Here is an 18,579-nt window from a genome sequence, read left to right as displayed (position 1 = left end):
GCCGCGGTTCAACAACGCTGGTGCGGGACGGCGGTTCCAGAGCTCCGTGTTTCACACATGAAGAGTTTAGGGAAAAGGGACGGAGAATAAAACACTTAACAATATCAAGTCTGAGGGACGGAAAGAGATCAAACAGTCTGTGATTCATCAGGAGGAGAGGAGATGGAGGTTCAGGTCCTGGAGTCTCTCCTGGCAGGTTTGGGTTGACAGAAGATGCAGGAGGACCTGGCCTCCTTGGGGGGTTGGTTCCTCTCTTCCTTGGGGGGTTGGTTCTTCTCTTCCTTGAGGGGTTGGTTCCTCTCTTCCTTGGGGGGTTGGTTCCTCCGGATGCCCCTGTAGCACCTCAGGGAGACGCCCAGCTCCTCCATCACGGCTCCGAAACACCGACACTGAGAAGAGAGGAGGATAAACGGCAGTTAAACACCTTCATGAACGAGTTTAACACCTGAAACTGGAGGATTCTCCTCCGGCAGTTAAACACCTACATGAAGTCTGGGGACGAGTTTGAGGCCCCGTTTCCAGGTAGCAAAAACGGTGGTGTTTTCATGCGTTTTGGCCGTTCGTTTACACGAAAACGAAGCTCAAAGTCTCCAAAAACCATCATTCCTGAAAACTCCGGCCAAAGTGGAGATTTTCAAAAACTCTGTCTTCACGTTTGTTTGTAAACGGAGAGAAACGGACATTTAGGCTTCAGAACGTCACATTATGAGACAGAAACGTCACCAGTGACATGAGTGACACCTGTGTTCACAATTAGTTTGTAACCGTCAATATTTTCTTGTATTTTACCTGTTTTATATTCTAACGTCACACTTAAAAGTAACTCCACTTCTCTGTCACTCCAAACCAAAGACTCTGGTTCATCTTGGAAGTAACTGGAAGTTACTCGTGTCATTTGTTGATGTTTTTTTTCCAGGATTCTGATTGGCTAGCATGACTTTATCTTCTCGTTACACTGCCCCCTGTAGGTTTGGCTGCTCATAGCACCTTAACAGATATTTATGCAGGTTCCTGGAAATGATGGTATTTTTCCAAACGTAGAGGGCAAAATATCCGTTTTTGAGTCAAAATTTTGAGAAAAAAGTCAAGAAAAAAGTAAAAATTTTGAGAAAAAAGTAAAAATTGTGAGAAAAAAAGTCAAAATTTTGAGAAAAAAGATGAAATGTCGAGAAAAAAGGGGGGGTAGGTGGCCGAGAAAAAGACGAAATGTTGAGAAGAAAGTCGAAATTTTGAGAAAAAAATTGAAATTTTGAGAAAAAAGTTGAAATTTAGTGAAAAAAGTAAAAGTTTTGTGAAAAAAGCCGAAATTTTGAGAAAAAAGTCAAAATTTTGAGAAAAGAGTCGAAATTTTGAGAAAAAAATCGAAATGTTGAGAAGAAAGTCGAAATTTTGTGAAAAAAGTCGAAATTTTGTGAAAAAAGACAAAATTTTGTGAAGAAAAGACGAAATGTTTTGAGAAAAGAGTCGAAATGTCAAGAAAAAAGACGAAATGTTGAGAAGTAACTCCACTTCTCTGTCACTCCAAACCAAAGACTCTCGTTCATCTTGGAAGTAACTGGAAGTTACTCGTGTCATTTGTTGATGTTTTTTTCCAGGATTCTGATTGGCTAGCATGACTTTATCTTCTCGTTACACTGCCCCCTGTAGGTTTGGCTGCTCATAGCACCTTAACAGCTATTTATGCAGGTTCCTGGAAATGATGGGATTTTTATAAACGTAGAGGGGGAAATATCCGTTTTTTTTTAATTTTGAGGAAAAAGTCGAAATTTGAAGAAAAAACACGAAATGTTGAGAAAAAAGTTGAAATGTCGAGAAAAAAGTCAAAATGTCGTGAAAAAGTCGAATTTATGAGAAAAAAAACGAAATTTGAAGAAAAAAGACGAAATGTTGAGAAAAAATTCGAAATGTAGAGAAAAAAGTCAAAATGTCGAGAAGAAGCCGTGAAAAAAGTCTAAATTTTGAGAAAAAAGTCGAGAAAAAAGTTGAAAATTTCGAGAAAAAGGTTGAAATTTCGAGAAAAAAGTCAAATTTTGAGAAAAAAGACGAAATGTTGAGAAGCAACTCCACTTCTCTGTCACTCCAAACCAAAGACTCTGGTTCATCTTGGAAGTAACTGGAAGTTACTCGTGTCATTTGTTGATGTTTTTTTCCAGGATTCTGATTGGCTAGCATGACTTTATCTTCTCGTTACACTGCCCCCTGTAGGTTTGGCTGCTCATAGCACCTTAACAGATATTTATGCAGGTTCCTGGAAATGATGGTATTTTTCCAAACGTAGAGGGGGAAAATATCCGTTTTTGAGAAATTTTGAGAAAAAAAGTCAAGAAAAAAGTCAAAATTTTGAGAAAAAGTTGAGAAAAAAGTCAAAATTTTGAAAAAAGAGTCAAAATTTTGAGAAAAAAAATCGAAATTTTGAGAAAAAAGTAAAAATTTTGAGAAAAAAGTCAAAATTTTGAGAAAAAAAATGAATGAAATGTTGAGAAAAAAAGGGGGGTAGGTGGCCGAGAAAAAGACGAAATATTGAGAAAAAAGTCGAAATTTAGTGAAAAAAAAGTCAAAATTTTGAGAAAAAAGTAAAAATTTTGTGAAAAAAGATGAAATGCCGAGAAAAAAAGGGGGGTTAGGTGGCCGAGAAAAAGACGAAATATTGAGAAGAAAGTCGAAATTTTGTGAAAAAAGTCGAAATTTTGTGAAAAAAGATAAAAAATTTTGTGAAGAAAAGACGAAATTTTGAGAAAAAAAGTCGAGAAGAGTCGAAATTTTGAGAAAAGAGTTGAAGTTTTGAGAAAAGAGTCAAATGTCGAGAAAAAAGTCTAAATGTTGAGAAGTAACTCCACTTCTCTGTCACTCCAAACCAAAGACTCTGGTTCATCTTGGAAGTAACTGGAAGTTACTCGTGTCATTTGTTGATGTTTTTTTCCAGGATTCTGATTGGCTAGCATGACTTTATCTTCTCGTTACACTGCCCCCTGTAGGTTTGGCTGCTCATAGCACCTTAACAGATATTTATGCAGGTTCGTGTAAATGATGGTATTTTTCCAAACGTAGAGGGGGAAATATCCGTTTTTGTAAATACTACGTGTAAACGTGGCCTTAGACCTGAAACTGGAGGATTCTCCTCCGGGACTGAACCTGCCCCCAGCGCTGCAGTCAGCTGACCACAGAACTGTAATCTGATTGGCTGAAACCCGTCCCTGGACAGTTCCACCTGATAACTCCACATCTCCATCCCGGAGTAACGATCCAGCAGTTACCCGAACCATCAGAGGTCTGACGCCTTGGGCGGCTTTGGGGCTGCGGTATTAAAAAGACGTTAGTTTTAAATCATGAATATGTGCTTTTTATTTTCCTCTCATCTCGCCGATGCGCTAGGTTTATTCCCCAAAGTTATCCTTTTATTATCTGCTCATTTCTTCACATTCAAGGTCCACAAAAGGCCCTTCGACGACGGCTGGAATTAAACTTCCCGGGTCTTTTATCTCAGAGAGGAGTTTACACTGCAAAAACCCAAAATCTTACCAGGAATATTTGTCTTATTTCTAGTTAAAATGTCTCATTTTTAGTCAAAACTTTCTAATTGCGGGGTAAAGGGGAGGTAATTATCAGACGTTTTGCCAATTGTTCAAATCTTTATAATTATAATCTACAATTACCAGGTAATATTATGGAAACAACACACGCTTTCTTTTACAGTCCAGTTTCACTTTAATTACTGAGTTAAAGCCAGATAAACATTTCTGTACTTATTGGGTAAATACTTAGATAGAATTACTGGGCAAGTAACTACAAGTTAAGTACCTGCCAATTGCCAGGTAAAACATGGTAACTATCAGGTTAATTACAAGGTCAGTAGAGTCATTTACTCCCTCGGGGGTACATGCACCAATCCATTTATAATACATAAATCAATAATGAATGGGTAAATACCCGGTAGTTATCCATGAAATGTATAGTAAATACAAGGTAACTACATGGTCATTGAAGTGTAATTAGCTGGTAACTACCACAAATATAGGTTATAATTTCCTGGTAGTTTGCAGAAAAATACTTAGTAATTACCTGGTACTTAGAAATAATTCATGTAATTTCAGAGTAATTACATGGTAAATTGACTGGTAGTTACCAATATTAACCTAGTAAATACCTGTCATTTCCCTCATAGTTCCCATCTAATGTCTTTGTAATTACCTAGTAATGTTTAGTTTAAATAACCAGGTATTTACCATGTTATTACATGGTAAATACACATAATTACATGGTACAAGAAAATACGTAATAATTACCTAGTACTTACTGGGTAAATTACCCGGTAGTTACCATGTAATTACCTTGTAAATACAAACTACTACTAGGTAATTACAGTGTAATTACCATGGTATTACCTGGTTATTACTGTACTGTAAAAGAAAGGGTTACCGAATATTTGAGAGGAAGATTTTTTTTTATTGTGCACTTCGAGAAAAAAGTCAAAATGTCGAGATTAATGTTGAAATACAATTTCCTTTTTTCTCGAAATTGTACTTCAACATTAATCTCCACATTTTGACTTTTTTCTCAAAGTGCATAATGAAAAAAAAATCTTCCTCCTCTAAAATATTATTTTTATTTTTCTCCTGCCTGGCCCTGATATTCTTCCGTAGTAACCATCGTAAGTCAACACTTTTTGACTACTAAATGTTGTGTTTTGAGTTTGAATGTATGTTCTTATATGCATGAATAAATAAAAAAACTTTAATGACAAAAGAATAATAAACGTCTGAGAAACGTCTAGTTCAGATGAAACAAGGACAGATCGACTGGTTCTTTAGACGATTAAAATGTAAAAAAGAAGTAAAAACATGAAATCTGCAACATTTTAATACAAATAAATATAAAAGTCCCTTGAATAAAATGCTGATGATGTGAGTGTTTTATTTTCCTCCTGTAAAGTTACTGTTTTATTCATGACTTTTCATTAATAAAGAGACGTCTGAGAGATAAGACGTTTTAGGGACATTAGTCAGTGTTTCCTCTTTCATCTGTAAAGTGCTCGTAGAGGTCGCTGAGGAGACGGAGCTGCATAAAGATCAGGGTTAACAGGTTCCTTCTGGAGATAAAAACCAGGAACTGAATCATAGAATCAAGCAGAAAAAGAAATGTTATAAATGCTAAATAAAATGCTAAAGTAAAATGCTGAAAATATAGTGAAAGGTTAAAAAAGTGGATGTTAATGTGGAAAGAGCTTCACAACGGAAACATGTGATGCGTTCAGGGACCAGGTGATGCGTTCAGGGACCAGGTGATGCGTTCAGGGACCAGTGCGTTCAGGGACCAAGTGATGCGTTCAGGGACCAGGTGATGCGTTCAGGGACCAGGTGATGCATTCAGGGACCAGTGCGTTCAGGGACCAAGTGATGCGTTCAGGGACCAGGTGATGCATTCAGGGACCAGTGCGTTCAGGGACCAAGTGATGCGTTCAGGGACCAGGTGATGCGTTCAGGGACCGGGTGATGCGTTCAGGGACTAGGTGATGATGCGTTCAGGGACCGGGTGATGCGTTCAGGGACTAGGTGATGATGCGTTCAGGGACCAGGTGATGCGTTCAGGGACCCGGTGATGCGTTCAGGGACCAGGTGATGCGTTCAGGGACCAGGTGAGGCGTTCATGGACCAGGTGATGCGTTCATGGACCAGGTGATGCGTTCAGGGACCAGGTGAGGCGTTCAGGGACCAGGTGAGGCGTTCAGGGACCCGGTGAGGCGTTCAGGGACCAGGTGATGATGCGTTCAGGGACCAGGTGATGCGTTCAGGGACCCGGTGATGCGTTCAGGGACCAGGTGATGATGCGTTCAGGGACCAGGTGAGGCGTTCAGGGACCAGGTGATGCGTTCAGGGACTAGGTGATGATGCGTTCAGGGACCGGGTGATGCGTTCAGGGACTAGGTGATGATGCGTTCAGGGACCAGGTGATGCGTTCAGGGACCAGGTGATGCGTTCAGGGACCAGGTGATGCGTTCAGGGACCAGGGACCAGGTGATGCGTTCAGGGACCAGGGACCAGGTGATGCGTTCAGGGACCAGGTGATGCGTTCAGGGACCAGGTGATGCGTTCAGGGACCAGGTGATGCGTTCAGGGACCAGGTGATGCGTTCAGGGACCAGGTGGTGCGTTCAGGGACCAGGTGATGCGTTCAGGGACCAGGGACCGGGTGATGCGTTCAGGGACCAGGTGATGCGTTCAGGGACCAGGTGATGCGTTCAGGGACCAAGTGATGCGTTCAGGGACCAGGTGATGCGTTCAGGGACCGGGTGATGCGTTCAGGGAACAGGTGATGCGTTCAGGGACCAGGTGGTGATGCGTTCAGGGACCAGGTGAGGCGTTCAGGGACCAGGTGATGCGTTCAGGGACCAGGTGAGGCGTTCAGGGACCAGGTGATGCGTTCAGGGACCAGGTGAGGCGTTCAGGGACCAGGTGATGCGTTCAGGGACCAGGTGAGGCGTTCAGGGACCAGGTGATGCGTTCAGGGACCAGGTGATGCGTTCAGGGACCAGGGACCAGGTGATGCGTTCAGGGACCAGGTGATGCGTTCAGGGACCAGGTGATGCGTTCAGGGACCAGGTGAGGCGTTCAGGGACCAGGTGGGGAGTTCAGGGACCAGGTGATGCGTTCAGGGACCAGGTGATGCGTTCAGGGACCAGGTGAGAGGTTCAGGGACCAGGTGATGCGTTCAGGGTCCCCCCGGTCCCCCCGGTACAAACCTCTCCTCCAGGCCGGTCCCCGGCCCGCCGGCTACTCGTCGTCGCCTAGCAACCGGCCGCTCTCCAGATCGTTGGATAAGGAGCTGCCGGAGGACGAGGTGGAGCCGCGGCGCTGGAACTGACGGCTCTGCACGCCGTAAAAGAAACAGAAGGCCTGGCCCAGACGGAGGAGTGGAGGAGTGGAAAACAGAGGGATGGACAGAAATAACCAAATCACAGAAATATTAACAACAGAACAAACACAAAGATGACTAATCAAAGAAATAAAGAGGTAAAAAACAAATACATGATGCTGATATTCAGAGCCGCCTGGGAGATTTGCGAGGCCCTGTGCGAAATGGCTGTGGGGGGCCCTCGCGCGTGAGCGTAGCGAGCGCCGCAAAATTTTTGGGTTTTTGGGGTCGGATCGGGTGTCGATATGCGCAATTTTAACTCTCCAATTAGCAAAATACTGGATACCTTCCCCTGCCTCATCATCTCTTGCCTCGACGCGGGGCCCCGCGGCTGCTTGAGACCCGGTCGGATCAGTGACTTTTGTAACAAATTTATCAAACGAGCCTTTCAGAGAGACATTAAACTCTTCCATTTTCTTTAGTTTTTTTCTTTTTTCATCCCCTGATGGAAATTTCCTGAATCTGTCTCGTTCTCTGGACATTGTGTGACAGTTTGTTCCAACTCCACCGTCTGGATCAGAGCAGCTTGTGTCTGCGCTTGGTCTGATCAGTTGTGTTGAACAACAGACACGCGTCATCATTGCACATATATTTATTGATATGCACAGACTAGTACACATTTAGGTCTGTAATGGAACGTGACTGTTGATATTTATAAGGGAAAAAACGAAAAAAAAAAACGAAAAAAAATTTTTTTTAAAAAAATTTTTTTTTTGAAAAAAAAAAAAAAAAAAAAAACGACCCATAGCGCGAGGCCCCCTGGGGCGCGAGGCCCCGTGCGGTCGCATGGTTCGCACACCCCTTGCGGCGGCCCTGCTGATATTTGTGTTTACACTGCAAAAACTCAAAATCTTACCAGGAATATTTGTCTTATTTCTCGTTAAAATGTCTCATTTTTAGTCAAGAAATCTCATTACACTTAAAACAAGAGTCATTACCAGAAAAATAACTTGTTATTTGACAATTTTCACCTGTTTCAAGTAAATTTTTACTTAAAATAAGTAGAAAAATCTGCCCGTGGAACAAGATTTTTTTGCTTGTAATGAGAAGATAAATCTTGTCCCACTGGCAGATTTTTCTACTTATTTCAAGTGAAAATTTACTTGAAACAGGTGAAAATTGTCAAATAAGTAATTATTTTGGTGATGACTCTTGTTTTAAGTGTAATGAGATTTTTTGACTAAAAATGAGACATTTTAACTAGAAATAAGACAAATATTCCTGGTAAGATTTTGAGTTTTTGCAGTGTACTACCCATAACCAAGAGAAGTATACTGCAAAAACTAAAAATCTTACCAGGAAGTTAGTTAAAATGTCTAATTTTTAGTCAAAAAATCTCATTACACTTAAAACAAGAGTCATCACCAAAATAATTACTTATTTGACAAATGTCACTTGTTTCAAGTTAATTTTCACTTGAAATAAGTAGAAAAATCTGCCAGTGGAACAAGATTTATCTTCTCATTACAAGCAAAAAAATCTTGTTCCACTGGCAGATTTTTCTACTTATTTCAAGTGAAAATCTACTTGAAACAGGTGAAAATTGTTGTTTTTTCCAGTGATGAGTCTTGTTTTAAGTGTAATGAATTTTTTTTTACTAAAATGAGACATTTTAACTAGAAATAAGACAAATATTCTTGTTAAGATTTTGAGTTTTTGTAGTGTAGTGAAAATGAGAAATGACCAGACCTTTTTCCACTAAAAGGACGACATAATTAAAGAGATTTGGTTTTAATCAACACTAGAACCTTTCAGAGAATAAATGTTTTAATTGCCTGTCGTTTGTCATCCATTGTTTACTTTGAAGGATCCTCAGATACAGATATTGACTACGTTTCCAGCATCAATAACCCTTTTATAACCAGATTATTAGCAATAACTGACAGTGCTAGGGCCTATTGTATGTGTAGGAAGTTTTTTCCTGTTTTTATTATTTTTCCAACGAAAGGAGGGCCTTTTTTCCCCCTAAACGTGCCCCAAAAGTCACCAAATTTTGCACCAAGCCAGGCCTGGTGATAAATGTGATATTTAATGGTTTGCATTAATGGGCGTGGCCTAATGGCTCAACAGCGCCCCCTAGAAAACTTTGTGCCTCAAGCCCCACAATACGGTTTGACGTACATGCACGAAAATCGGTACACACCTGTATCATGTTGCAACTTAAAGAAAAGTCTTTTGGCGCCATAGACCAAAACCCAACAGGAAGTCGGCCATTTTGATTTAATCGTGTAATTTTGGCGAAATTTATGCCACTTCTTCAGCAATTAATTCAGCCTGAACCGTAACGTGCACCCAGGTGTGTTATACATCAAAATGTGCGTCTACATCCTGCGACACCACGCATTACTTTTCTCAGTCAAAAGCGTTACCGTGGCGACGCTAGACGCCAAAAAGCGCGCCCACCCTTCATCTGATTGGTCCAGACATAAAAAACTTTGTGCCTCAAGCCCCATAATACGGTTTGACGTACATGAACGAAAATCGGTACACACCTGTATCATGTCACAACTTAAAGAAAAGTCTCTTGGTGCCATGGCCGAAACCCAACAGGAAGTCGGCCATTTTGAACATTTTGAATTAATCGTGTCATTTTGGAGCAATTTATGCCATTCCTTTGGCCGTTTCTTCGCCCGAAGAAAACGCATGGAAACAGATTATTCCCAATGTTTCAGTAACCGAAAAAAAGTTGAAATTTCAAGAAAAAAGTCAAAATGTCAAGAAAAAAGTCGAGAAAAAAAGTCGAAATGTCAAGAAAAAAGTCAAAATGTCGAGAAAAAAGTCAAAATGTCGAGAAAAAAGTTGAAATGTCGAGAAAAAAGTTGAAATTTCAAGAAAAAAGTCAAAATGTCGAGAAAAAAGTCGAGAAAAAAGTTGAAATGTCGAGAAAAAAGTGAAAATGTCGAGAAAAAAGTCGAAATGTCGAGAAAAAAAGTCGAAATCTCTAGAAAAAAGTGAAAATGTCGAAAAAAAGTCGAAATGTCGAGAAAAAAGTTGAAATTTCAAGAAAAAAGTCAAAATGTCGAGAAAAAAGTCAAAATGTTGAGAAAAAAGTCGAGAAAAAAGTAGAAATTCGAGAAAAAAGTCAAAATGTCGAGAAAAAAGTCAAAATGCAGAGAAAAAAAGTCAAAATGTCGAGAAAAAAGGTGACCGGAATATTGACCTGAACCCCAATTTTGACTGCAGGGAAACGTAGTCATTGTTTTAATTAATGTTAAAGTGACGATAAAGTGACTAAATCTCATCTAGATTTCACAGATCTTAAAAATTAAACTGTTTTTCTCCACTGTTGCACCCTTGTTCCCTAGTCCCTAGTCCCTAGCCCCCGGTCCCGGCCCCCGCCCCCCCCAGACCCGTCCCACCTCCTCGATGTCGGCGTTCCTCCGGGCCCGGTAGATGAACTCTCCGATGGCCACGAACACGGACAGGACGAGGCCGGCGGCCAGCACGATGAAGATGCCGCCGATGTTCTCCACGCCCAGCGCGTTGGCCTCCTTGTTGTCCTCCTCCGGACAGCCGTTCCCCCGCCACCACTTCTCCTTCATCATGTGCAGCTTCCCCTCCTCCTGCAGCTGCAGGATGGCGATGGTCACCTTGTCCCGGTACGGAGAACCTGCCAATCACACAGGAATTACATGTGCTTAAAGATGCTTAAGATTCTGCTCCCGTTGTTACGGAACGACGATGCGTGAAACCACTAACAACTAACTCTGGCTGGAACAACAACAACAACTCCACCAGCCGAAATGTCGAGAAAAAAGTTGAAATTTCAAGAAAAAAGTCAAAATGTCGAGAAAAAAGTTGAAATTTCGCCTTTTTTCTCAACATTTCAACTATATTCACGAAATTGTACTTCAATTATTATTATTATTCTCGACATTTCTCGACTTTTTTCTCGAAGTGCATAATGAAAAAAGTGGAAATGTTGAGAAAAAAGTGGAAATGTCGAGAGAAAAGTTAAAATGTCGAGAAAAAATGTCAAAATGTCGAGAAAAAATGTCAAAATGACGTGAAAAAAGTCAAAATGTTGAGAAAAAAGTTGAAATGTTGAGAAAAAATGTCAAGAAAAAAAGTCAAAATTTCGTGAAAAAAGTCAAAATGTTGAGAAAAAAGTTGAAATGTTGAGAAAAAATGTCAAGAAAAAAATTGAAATTTCGAGAAAAAAGTCGAAATTTCGAGAAAAAAGTCAAAATGTCAAGATTAAAGAGGACCTATTCTGAAAACCAGGTTTTCTCTTGCTTTAACATTTATAAAGTGGTCTCCCCTCAGCCTGCCAACTCAGAGAAGGAGGAAACAACCAGATTCTGCAGAGTCTGTACAGCCGCCCGGATGATCGTCCAGTGTGATGTGGATCTACGAGACAATAAGATTCTGATCCCCAAAGTTACGGAACCACGATGCGTGAAACCACTAACAACTAACTCTGGCCGGAACAACAACAACAACTCCACCAGCCGAAATGTCGAGAAAAAAGTTGAAATTTTATAGAAAAAAAGTCAAAATGTCGATAAAAAAGTCGAAATGTTGAGAAAAAAGTCAAAATGTCGAGAAAAAAGTTGAAATTTCGAGAAAAAAGTCAAAATGTAGAGAAAAAAGTAGAAATTTCGAGAAAAAAGTCAAAATGTCGAGAAAAAAGTTGAAATTTCGAGAAAAAAGTCAAAATGTAGAGAAAAAAGTTGAAATTTCGAGAAAAAAGTTGAAATATCGAGAAAAAAGTTGAAATTTCGAGAAAAAAGTCAAAATGTAGAGAAAAAAGTTGAAATTTCGAGAAAAAAGTCAAAATGTTGAGAAAAAAGTTGAAATTTCGAAAAAAAGTTGAAACGTTTTGGGCTTGCATATAAAGCCCAAAACGGCTTAGCTCCGCATTATTTGCAAGACCTGATAGTGCCTTATGTTCCTGGCAGAGCTCTCCGCTCTCAGAGTGCAGGTTTACTCGTAGTTCCTAGAGTATCTAAATGTAGATTTGGAGGGCGGGCGTTCTGCTATCAGGCACCATTACTATGGAACCAACTTCCAATCTGGGTTAAGGAGGCTGACACCACCTCCACCTTTAAAACTAAACTTAAAACCTTTCTGTTTAGTAAACCTATAGTTAGTGTTTAGTAAACCTCTAGCTGGTGTTGGTAAATCTCTAGGTAGTGTAAACTCTAGTGTGTTAGAGTCAGTAGTCATAGTTGCAGCTATAGAACAAGACTATAATAGTTAGTCTCAAACATATCTTGGTGGTAGATATGCTGCTATAGGCTTATGCTGCAGGGGGGACCGACATGATCCGCTGAGCGGTGCCTCTCACCCTTCTTCTCCTCTCCTTTTCCCCTCCTCTCTTCTCCATTACCATTTTTATTTATTATAAGTATCTCATACCTATCATTTTTGTCCATCGTCCCTGTAGTTTCTTGTGCTGGCCCCCCTTTTTTCTCTTTTGTGTATGTTTGCAGGCCGGAGCCTCGGGAGCTGCGTTCTGGCCTGCGTTCTCGGGCCCCCCCCCCCCTCTGGTCATCCCGTTGCTGCTTCCGCCTGGACAAATGTTCAGCTCAAAAGTGCTGCGTAGCTGCGGCCAGTTAGGACAGTCCAATAGAAAATAAAGCAATGGAATCAATTTTGTCGCTGACGCTCGCTCCGCTCCGAATCGATTCGATTCCGATTCTTAAGATTCAGAATCAATTATCAAGATTTGATTCCGATATTGATTTGGGTTAGTGTTATTAAAACTGTTTTTTCAGCTGTTGCATGAATGATATGACTGTAGTTCTGCAACATATTACTACTAGTATTATATTGAGATTCAACAGCAAGTATTGCAGATAATGATGCTGTAAGGACCAATCAGCTCCCAGAATGCTGATAGAACTGCTTTCAGAAACATCGTGGGGCAGAATTACCAAACACATCCAGGGAGGAAACACACTTTGCTCAGCTGTTGTTGTTTTTAAAGTGCTTTATAAATAAACTTGAACTGAACTTGAACTTTCTCAAGAGAAAAATCCCCTAAAAAGCCTAAATGACAAAGTGCAAGGCAGCAGCTTGTGTATTCGTTTTAAATCCATCGTGCTCCATGAAATACTTCATGAGAAACAATACTGAACATTCTTTTGATTTGCACATAAAACAAATGTTTGTTTTTTTGCATGTAAGTCTGCAGGACGTGTTTAGGGACCAAACGTAGCGGACGGTGGTCGGACGACGGTTCCTGAAGCAAATCCAGTCGTTCAACAGACGGATGGTTTTTATAGCTGGATAATAAAAGTAGATCGTCTCAATATGAAGCTTTGCAGCAGATTTTAATAGAAGCTCTAAAGTCGTGTCACGTGACTGAAGCCAGCGGGTAAAACAGGCTTTTACACGTTTATACAACATTTAATTATTAACTGCACTTGTACACGTATATTGTACATGTACATTTATTAATATATGTAGGTATATAGATGTATATTATGGATATAGATATGTTATATGTAGATATGTATATGGATATATTGAGTTATATTATACGTACAGTATTTGTGTATCTATATCCCTATTAATATATATTAATGTATAGTTATATGTAGATATGTCAATATATAGATTTATAGTTATTTTTGTGTATATATTTGGAGGTAAATATATGAACCAGTATATATAGCATATCTACTCTTATATAGTTATTCAAATATATTGTTATACCATTGCTGTCTACTGTTCTCTATTATATTGTAGTATTATAGTAAAGTAATGATAATGTAATACTATGCATTATAATTATGGGCATGCCAAGTAATGGCATGACCATATTGCAATCGTCCAGAATGGCCCAAAGGGCAATGTTGCTAGCATTTTGCTAACAAGCTAAAGCCGCAAAAGTCCCACTGCGCACCAGCGGGTGTACAGCATGACCCCGCACTGATGTGGAAGAAAAAAATCCCCCAAAAATAAATCATGGCCGGAAAAACCTGAAAAATGAAGGCGATATATTAGTATCCAGAAAAGGTTTCCCTTTTCTTCCTTATTCTTATTATTCCGTACTCTTTTTTCATCCGTTAATGCGGCCCGAACCGCAACGTGCACCCATGCATGTCATACATCGTTGGATGCGTCTCCATCATGCCTCGATGGGCATTACTTTTCTCAGTAATAGGGGTTACCGTGGCAACGCTAGATGCCAAAAAGCAAAAAAAAAAGGCGAAAATTCGGACGCTTATTGCTCGGCCGAACTTTATCGTAGAGACATCGTTCAAACTTTCAAACACTCGGCCTGATTGGCAATAACTGACCGTAGAACCTCATTATGCCAATTATTAAGAGTTTTTGCGATATTTACCTTTTTTTTTTCCATTTGACTTTGGACGCTTGTTGCTAGGCAACAGGTTATCGTAGAGACATCGTACAAATGTTTCCCGACTCGGCAGGGCTGTGGACTTCAACATATTCAAATTTCATGAAGCTGTGATTTAAGGACATTTTATGTCAAAATCCAGGCCAAATGGCCCCATTCATTCGGATGGAGTTTTTTACCATGGTGAAAAAAAAACCTATCCGTTAAAGTAACCTGAACCGGAACATGCACCCATGCATGGCATACATCGTTAGATGCGTCTCCATCGTGCCTCGATGGGCATTACTATTCTCAGTCAAAAGTGTTACCGTGGGGACGCTAGACGCCAAAAAGCGCGCCCCATTAATAACTATAGGGAGCACAGGAATGAATGAAATGCAACCATAAACACCTCAAACTGACATAGAACCACCCCGAACACAACCACTACAACCTCAAACCAAAGCAGCGAGAGGGGACGAATGGGCAGTAGGGCATGCCCATATCAACATTTCCTGAAATTTTCTAGTTACTTTTATTATTACATACATACATAGTAGCAACTAAATGCTGGGCCTTTGTTTTGTTTTCTTTTGTTTGTCTTGATTTGTTTTGGACTATATTTATATATACATATAATTGAGTATTATATCACTGTATAAAACAGTTATTAAAGTAGGTATGGGTGTTTTATAAGTAAGTTTATTGAAACTCTTGTTATATGTAAGAATGTATGTAGATTCAGGGTTAGGACTGGATAACTGGTCCATTTTGAGCATGTTTTTTTTTTTTCCTTCTTCCGACAAAATGAGGGCCTTTTTCCCCCCTAAACGTGCCCCAAAAGTCACCAAATTTTGCACCAAGCCAGGCCTGGTGATAAATGTGATATTTAATGGTTTGCATTAATGGGCGTGGCCTAACGGCTCAACAGCGCCCCCTAGAAAACTTTGTGCCTCAAGCCCCACAATACGGTTTGACGTACATGCACGAAAATCGGTACACACCTGTATCATGTCACAACTTAAAGAAAAGTCTCTTGGAGCCATGGCCCAAACCCAACAGGAAGTCGGCCATTTTGAATTAATCATGTAATTTTGGCGCAATTTATGCAATTTCTTCGGCCGTTACGTGCACCCAGGTGTGTTTTACATCAAAATGTGCGTCTCCATCCTGCGACGACGCGCATTACTTTTCTCTTTCAAAAGCGTTACTGTGGCGACGCTAGGACTCAAAACTAAGTCCGATGACACCACCCACGACTCTTTATGACACTTTTTGGCGTCAACAGGAAGTGCTGTACAGCTGATGTCTCGAACGTTAACTGTTGAACGTTAATTAAATACAGCTGAAGTGATAGACACGCTCCATGTCTCCTCTCCATTTATTGAACACAAACAATCTCCGCCGTCGGAATTATGATGATCTAGGTCTCATCATTGATTTTATTTTAACGATAGCTCGTTTAACCAAATCGTGTGCACAATTTAGTAAAAAAAAATGTGCACACGTTTTATTAACTCGTGTGTACGATTGATTAAATCGTGTTCATGATTTAATAACTCGTGTGCACGTTCTATTAACTCGTGCGCACAATTTAATTAAACGTGCACACGAGTTAATTAAATGTGCTCACGTTTTATTAAATCGCGCGAACGAGTTAATAAAACGTGCGGTCGATTCTGTCAACATTAAAACTATATTGCATGATCCTTCACAGGCAGGTAGTTTTAAGCACTTTTGATGTGAAATTTCTGCTCTTTGGAGAGTAAGTAATCAGCGTGAGTCTTGCTGAAGCTACAAGGATTTCAGGAACGGGGTGTCGTACCCAGTACTGGAGTTGAGAGGGGATGTCATTTCATCAATGAATGTGGTTTTACTGCTATTTCAACATTTAGAGTCATCACCAGAAAAATAACTTATTTGACAATTTTCACCTGTTTCAAGTAAATTTTCACTTGAAATAAGTAGTAAAATCTGCCAGTGGAATAAGATTTATCTTCTCATTACAAGCAAAAAAAATCTTGTCCCACTGGCAGATTTTTCTACTTATTTCAAGTAAAAATCTACTTGAAACAGGTGAAAATTGTTGTTTTTTTCCAGTGATGAGTCTTGTTTTAAGTGTAATAAGATTTTTTTTACTAAAATGAAACATTTTAACTAGAAATAAGACAAATATTCTTGTTAAGATTGTGAGTTTTTGCAGTGATCCATGTTACTTATCCTGTGAAGGACAGAATCATATTGATAAGTTCAGAAAAGTGTTTTTTATTGTTGTGTTTTGATGTATTAGATGTAAGCCCAGTGGATATTTAAAGCTTACAGAAGGCTGCATTTAACTGCTGCTATGTCATTTCTGCAGCTGTTTTGGTCACTGCTATTATTTGTAATATATTATATTATTTGTAATCAGCACAAATTATCTGTCCCCATATGATCAAATCCACCATCCCCCCCTGATTTATTTTTACAACTGGAGTACTGGGCGTACCGATGGGGGTGCCGACGCCGTAGCCCTTGGAGTCGATGAGCCCCCCGATCTGCGTGAGGTTGCAGTTCCTCTGGCTGATGTACTCGATGCTGGTGGATTCCATCAGCATGGCGTAGTCGGTGGTCAGCACGCGCGTGATGCCCTCCTTGTTGTTCTTCACCAGCGCCGTGTTCTTCCTGCTGCTCATGAAGGCCCACATCTTCTCGTAGGTGGAGATCTTAGACTTCTGCAGAAACACAAACACTGACGGTTAAAGCTTTAAATGCAGGGAAAACCTCGTGTCTCTGAGGAAACGGGACAGCTGTGTTTCTAAATCTCCAGTTTGTCGAGACGCTTGTTCCTGTTCAGGCCGTAATCAGCTGCAATCTGGGAGGATAAAGCCCGGCCTTAACCCCGGCCTTAACCCCGGCCTTAACCCCCTCACCGCTGAGCCGCAGGATAACAGGAAGTGATAGTCCTGTCAAGGACACGCTACGACAGATAACAGGAACCCACACCTGAACAGAGGTGGAAACTCGATGAGAATCCTCCCAAACCCCATCATGTTCTCACCTCTGGCTCCGAGGTGAAGAGTTCACCTGCTGTAGAGAATAAAACGTTCCTAAAAGGTGAAACATGCTGCTGAAGCAAGTTTGATGATCACAATTTCCATTCAACAGATACATTGCTGTAAATTGCTGTAAAAAGAAACATCTTCCACCCAGTTTTGACTGAAATATTACATCTTAGAGCAGAAAAAGAAGAAATTAAAGCTGCAAGCAGCGATGAACGGTCCTCCACCCTTGTGCAGGTTCAGGCTGCAGTGGAAGCTTGTATGACTTGATGTAGATTCTTCAGAACTGGACATTTAGCGGATGAAACACCCACGACTCTCTATATCAAACCATTCAAAAGTTATGGTAGAAAGTAGGAACTATCAGATATCAACCAATCAGAAGAAGAAGCGGGGCTAATTCAGGCCAATGAAGGTCAAGGACTCAAAACCGAGTCCGATGACACCACCCACGAGTCTTTATGTCAAACCATTCAAAAGTTATGGTAGAAAGTAGGAACTATCAAATATGGACCAATCAGATGAAGGGGATGTTTGGCATCTATCGTCGCCATGGTAACGCTTTTGACTGAGAAAAGTAATGGGCTTTTATCTCGACATTTCAACTTTTTTTTTCGACATTTTGACTTTTTTCTTGAAGTTTCTACTTTTTTTCCTCGAAATTTCAACTTTTTTCTCGACATTTCGACTTTTTTCTTGAAATTTCAACTTTTTTCTCGACATTTATTATATATTATAACACACCTGGGTGCACGTTACGGTTCGGGTGAAGAAACAGCCGAAGGAATGGCATAAATTGCGCCAAAATTACACGATTAATTCAAAATGGCGACTTCCTGTTGGGTTTGGGCCATGGCTCCAATAGACTTTTCTTTAAGTTGTGACATGATACAGGTGTGTACCGATTTTCGTGCATGTACGTCAAACCGTATTGTGGGGCTTGAGGAACAAAGTTTTCTAGGGGGCGCTGTTGAGCCATTAGGCCACGCCCATTAATGCAAACCATTAAATATCACATTTTTCACCAGGCCTGGTTTGGTGCAAAATTTGGTGACTTTTGGGGCAAAAAGGGGGAAAAAAGGCCTTCATTTCGTCGGAAGAAGGAGGAAAAAAAAAAAAACGAGGGAAAAAAAATTCCTACAGATACAATAAGACCTTCGCACTGTCAGTGCTCGGGCCCTAAAAATGCTGCACAATCACGGGATTTCAGGAGACCAATGAAAGGACTGTTTGTCACATCACCTCCAGGTAGAAAAAAAGTACCTGGGGCATCATTTAAAATGGACTGCGTAGGATTCATACTAAAAGTGCACACAAAAGCCGAAAATGGCGGGCGCAA

At 40.4% G+C, this 18,579-nt stretch overlaps 1 protein-coding gene across 1 annotated transcript in view; it reads right to left on the bottom strand.

Moving 5' to 3' along the window:
* Positions 1 to 207: 207 nt before the first annotated feature.
* LOC133460107 (glutamate receptor ionotropic, kainate 1-like) overlaps positions 208 to 18,579 on the bottom strand; it is a 91,166-nt gene continuing 72,794 nt past the window's right edge. Inside the window, exons 14-17 of the mRNA XM_061740638.1 lie at positions 16,688 to 16,913; positions 10,268 to 10,518; positions 6,736 to 6,889; positions 208 to 389 (exon numbers count right to left, since the gene is read on the bottom strand). Of these exons, the coding sequence (XP_061596622.1) occupies positions 6,767 to 6,889; positions 10,268 to 10,518; positions 16,688 to 16,913 (600 nt within the window). The 3' untranslated portion in view covers positions 208 to 389; positions 6,736 to 6,766. The remainder of the gene's footprint in view (positions 390 to 6,735; positions 6,890 to 10,267; positions 10,519 to 16,687; positions 16,914 to 18,579) is intronic.

The sequence above is a fragment of the Cololabis saira genome, chromosome 14 (assembly GCF_033807715.1).
Source record: "Cololabis saira isolate AMF1-May2022 chromosome 14, fColSai1.1, whole genome shotgun sequence".
In the NCBI taxonomy this organism is placed as follows: domain Eukaryota; kingdom Metazoa; phylum Chordata; class Actinopteri; order Beloniformes; family Belonidae; genus Cololabis; species Cololabis saira.
This window is presented reverse-complemented; position numbering and strand designations above follow the sequence as displayed.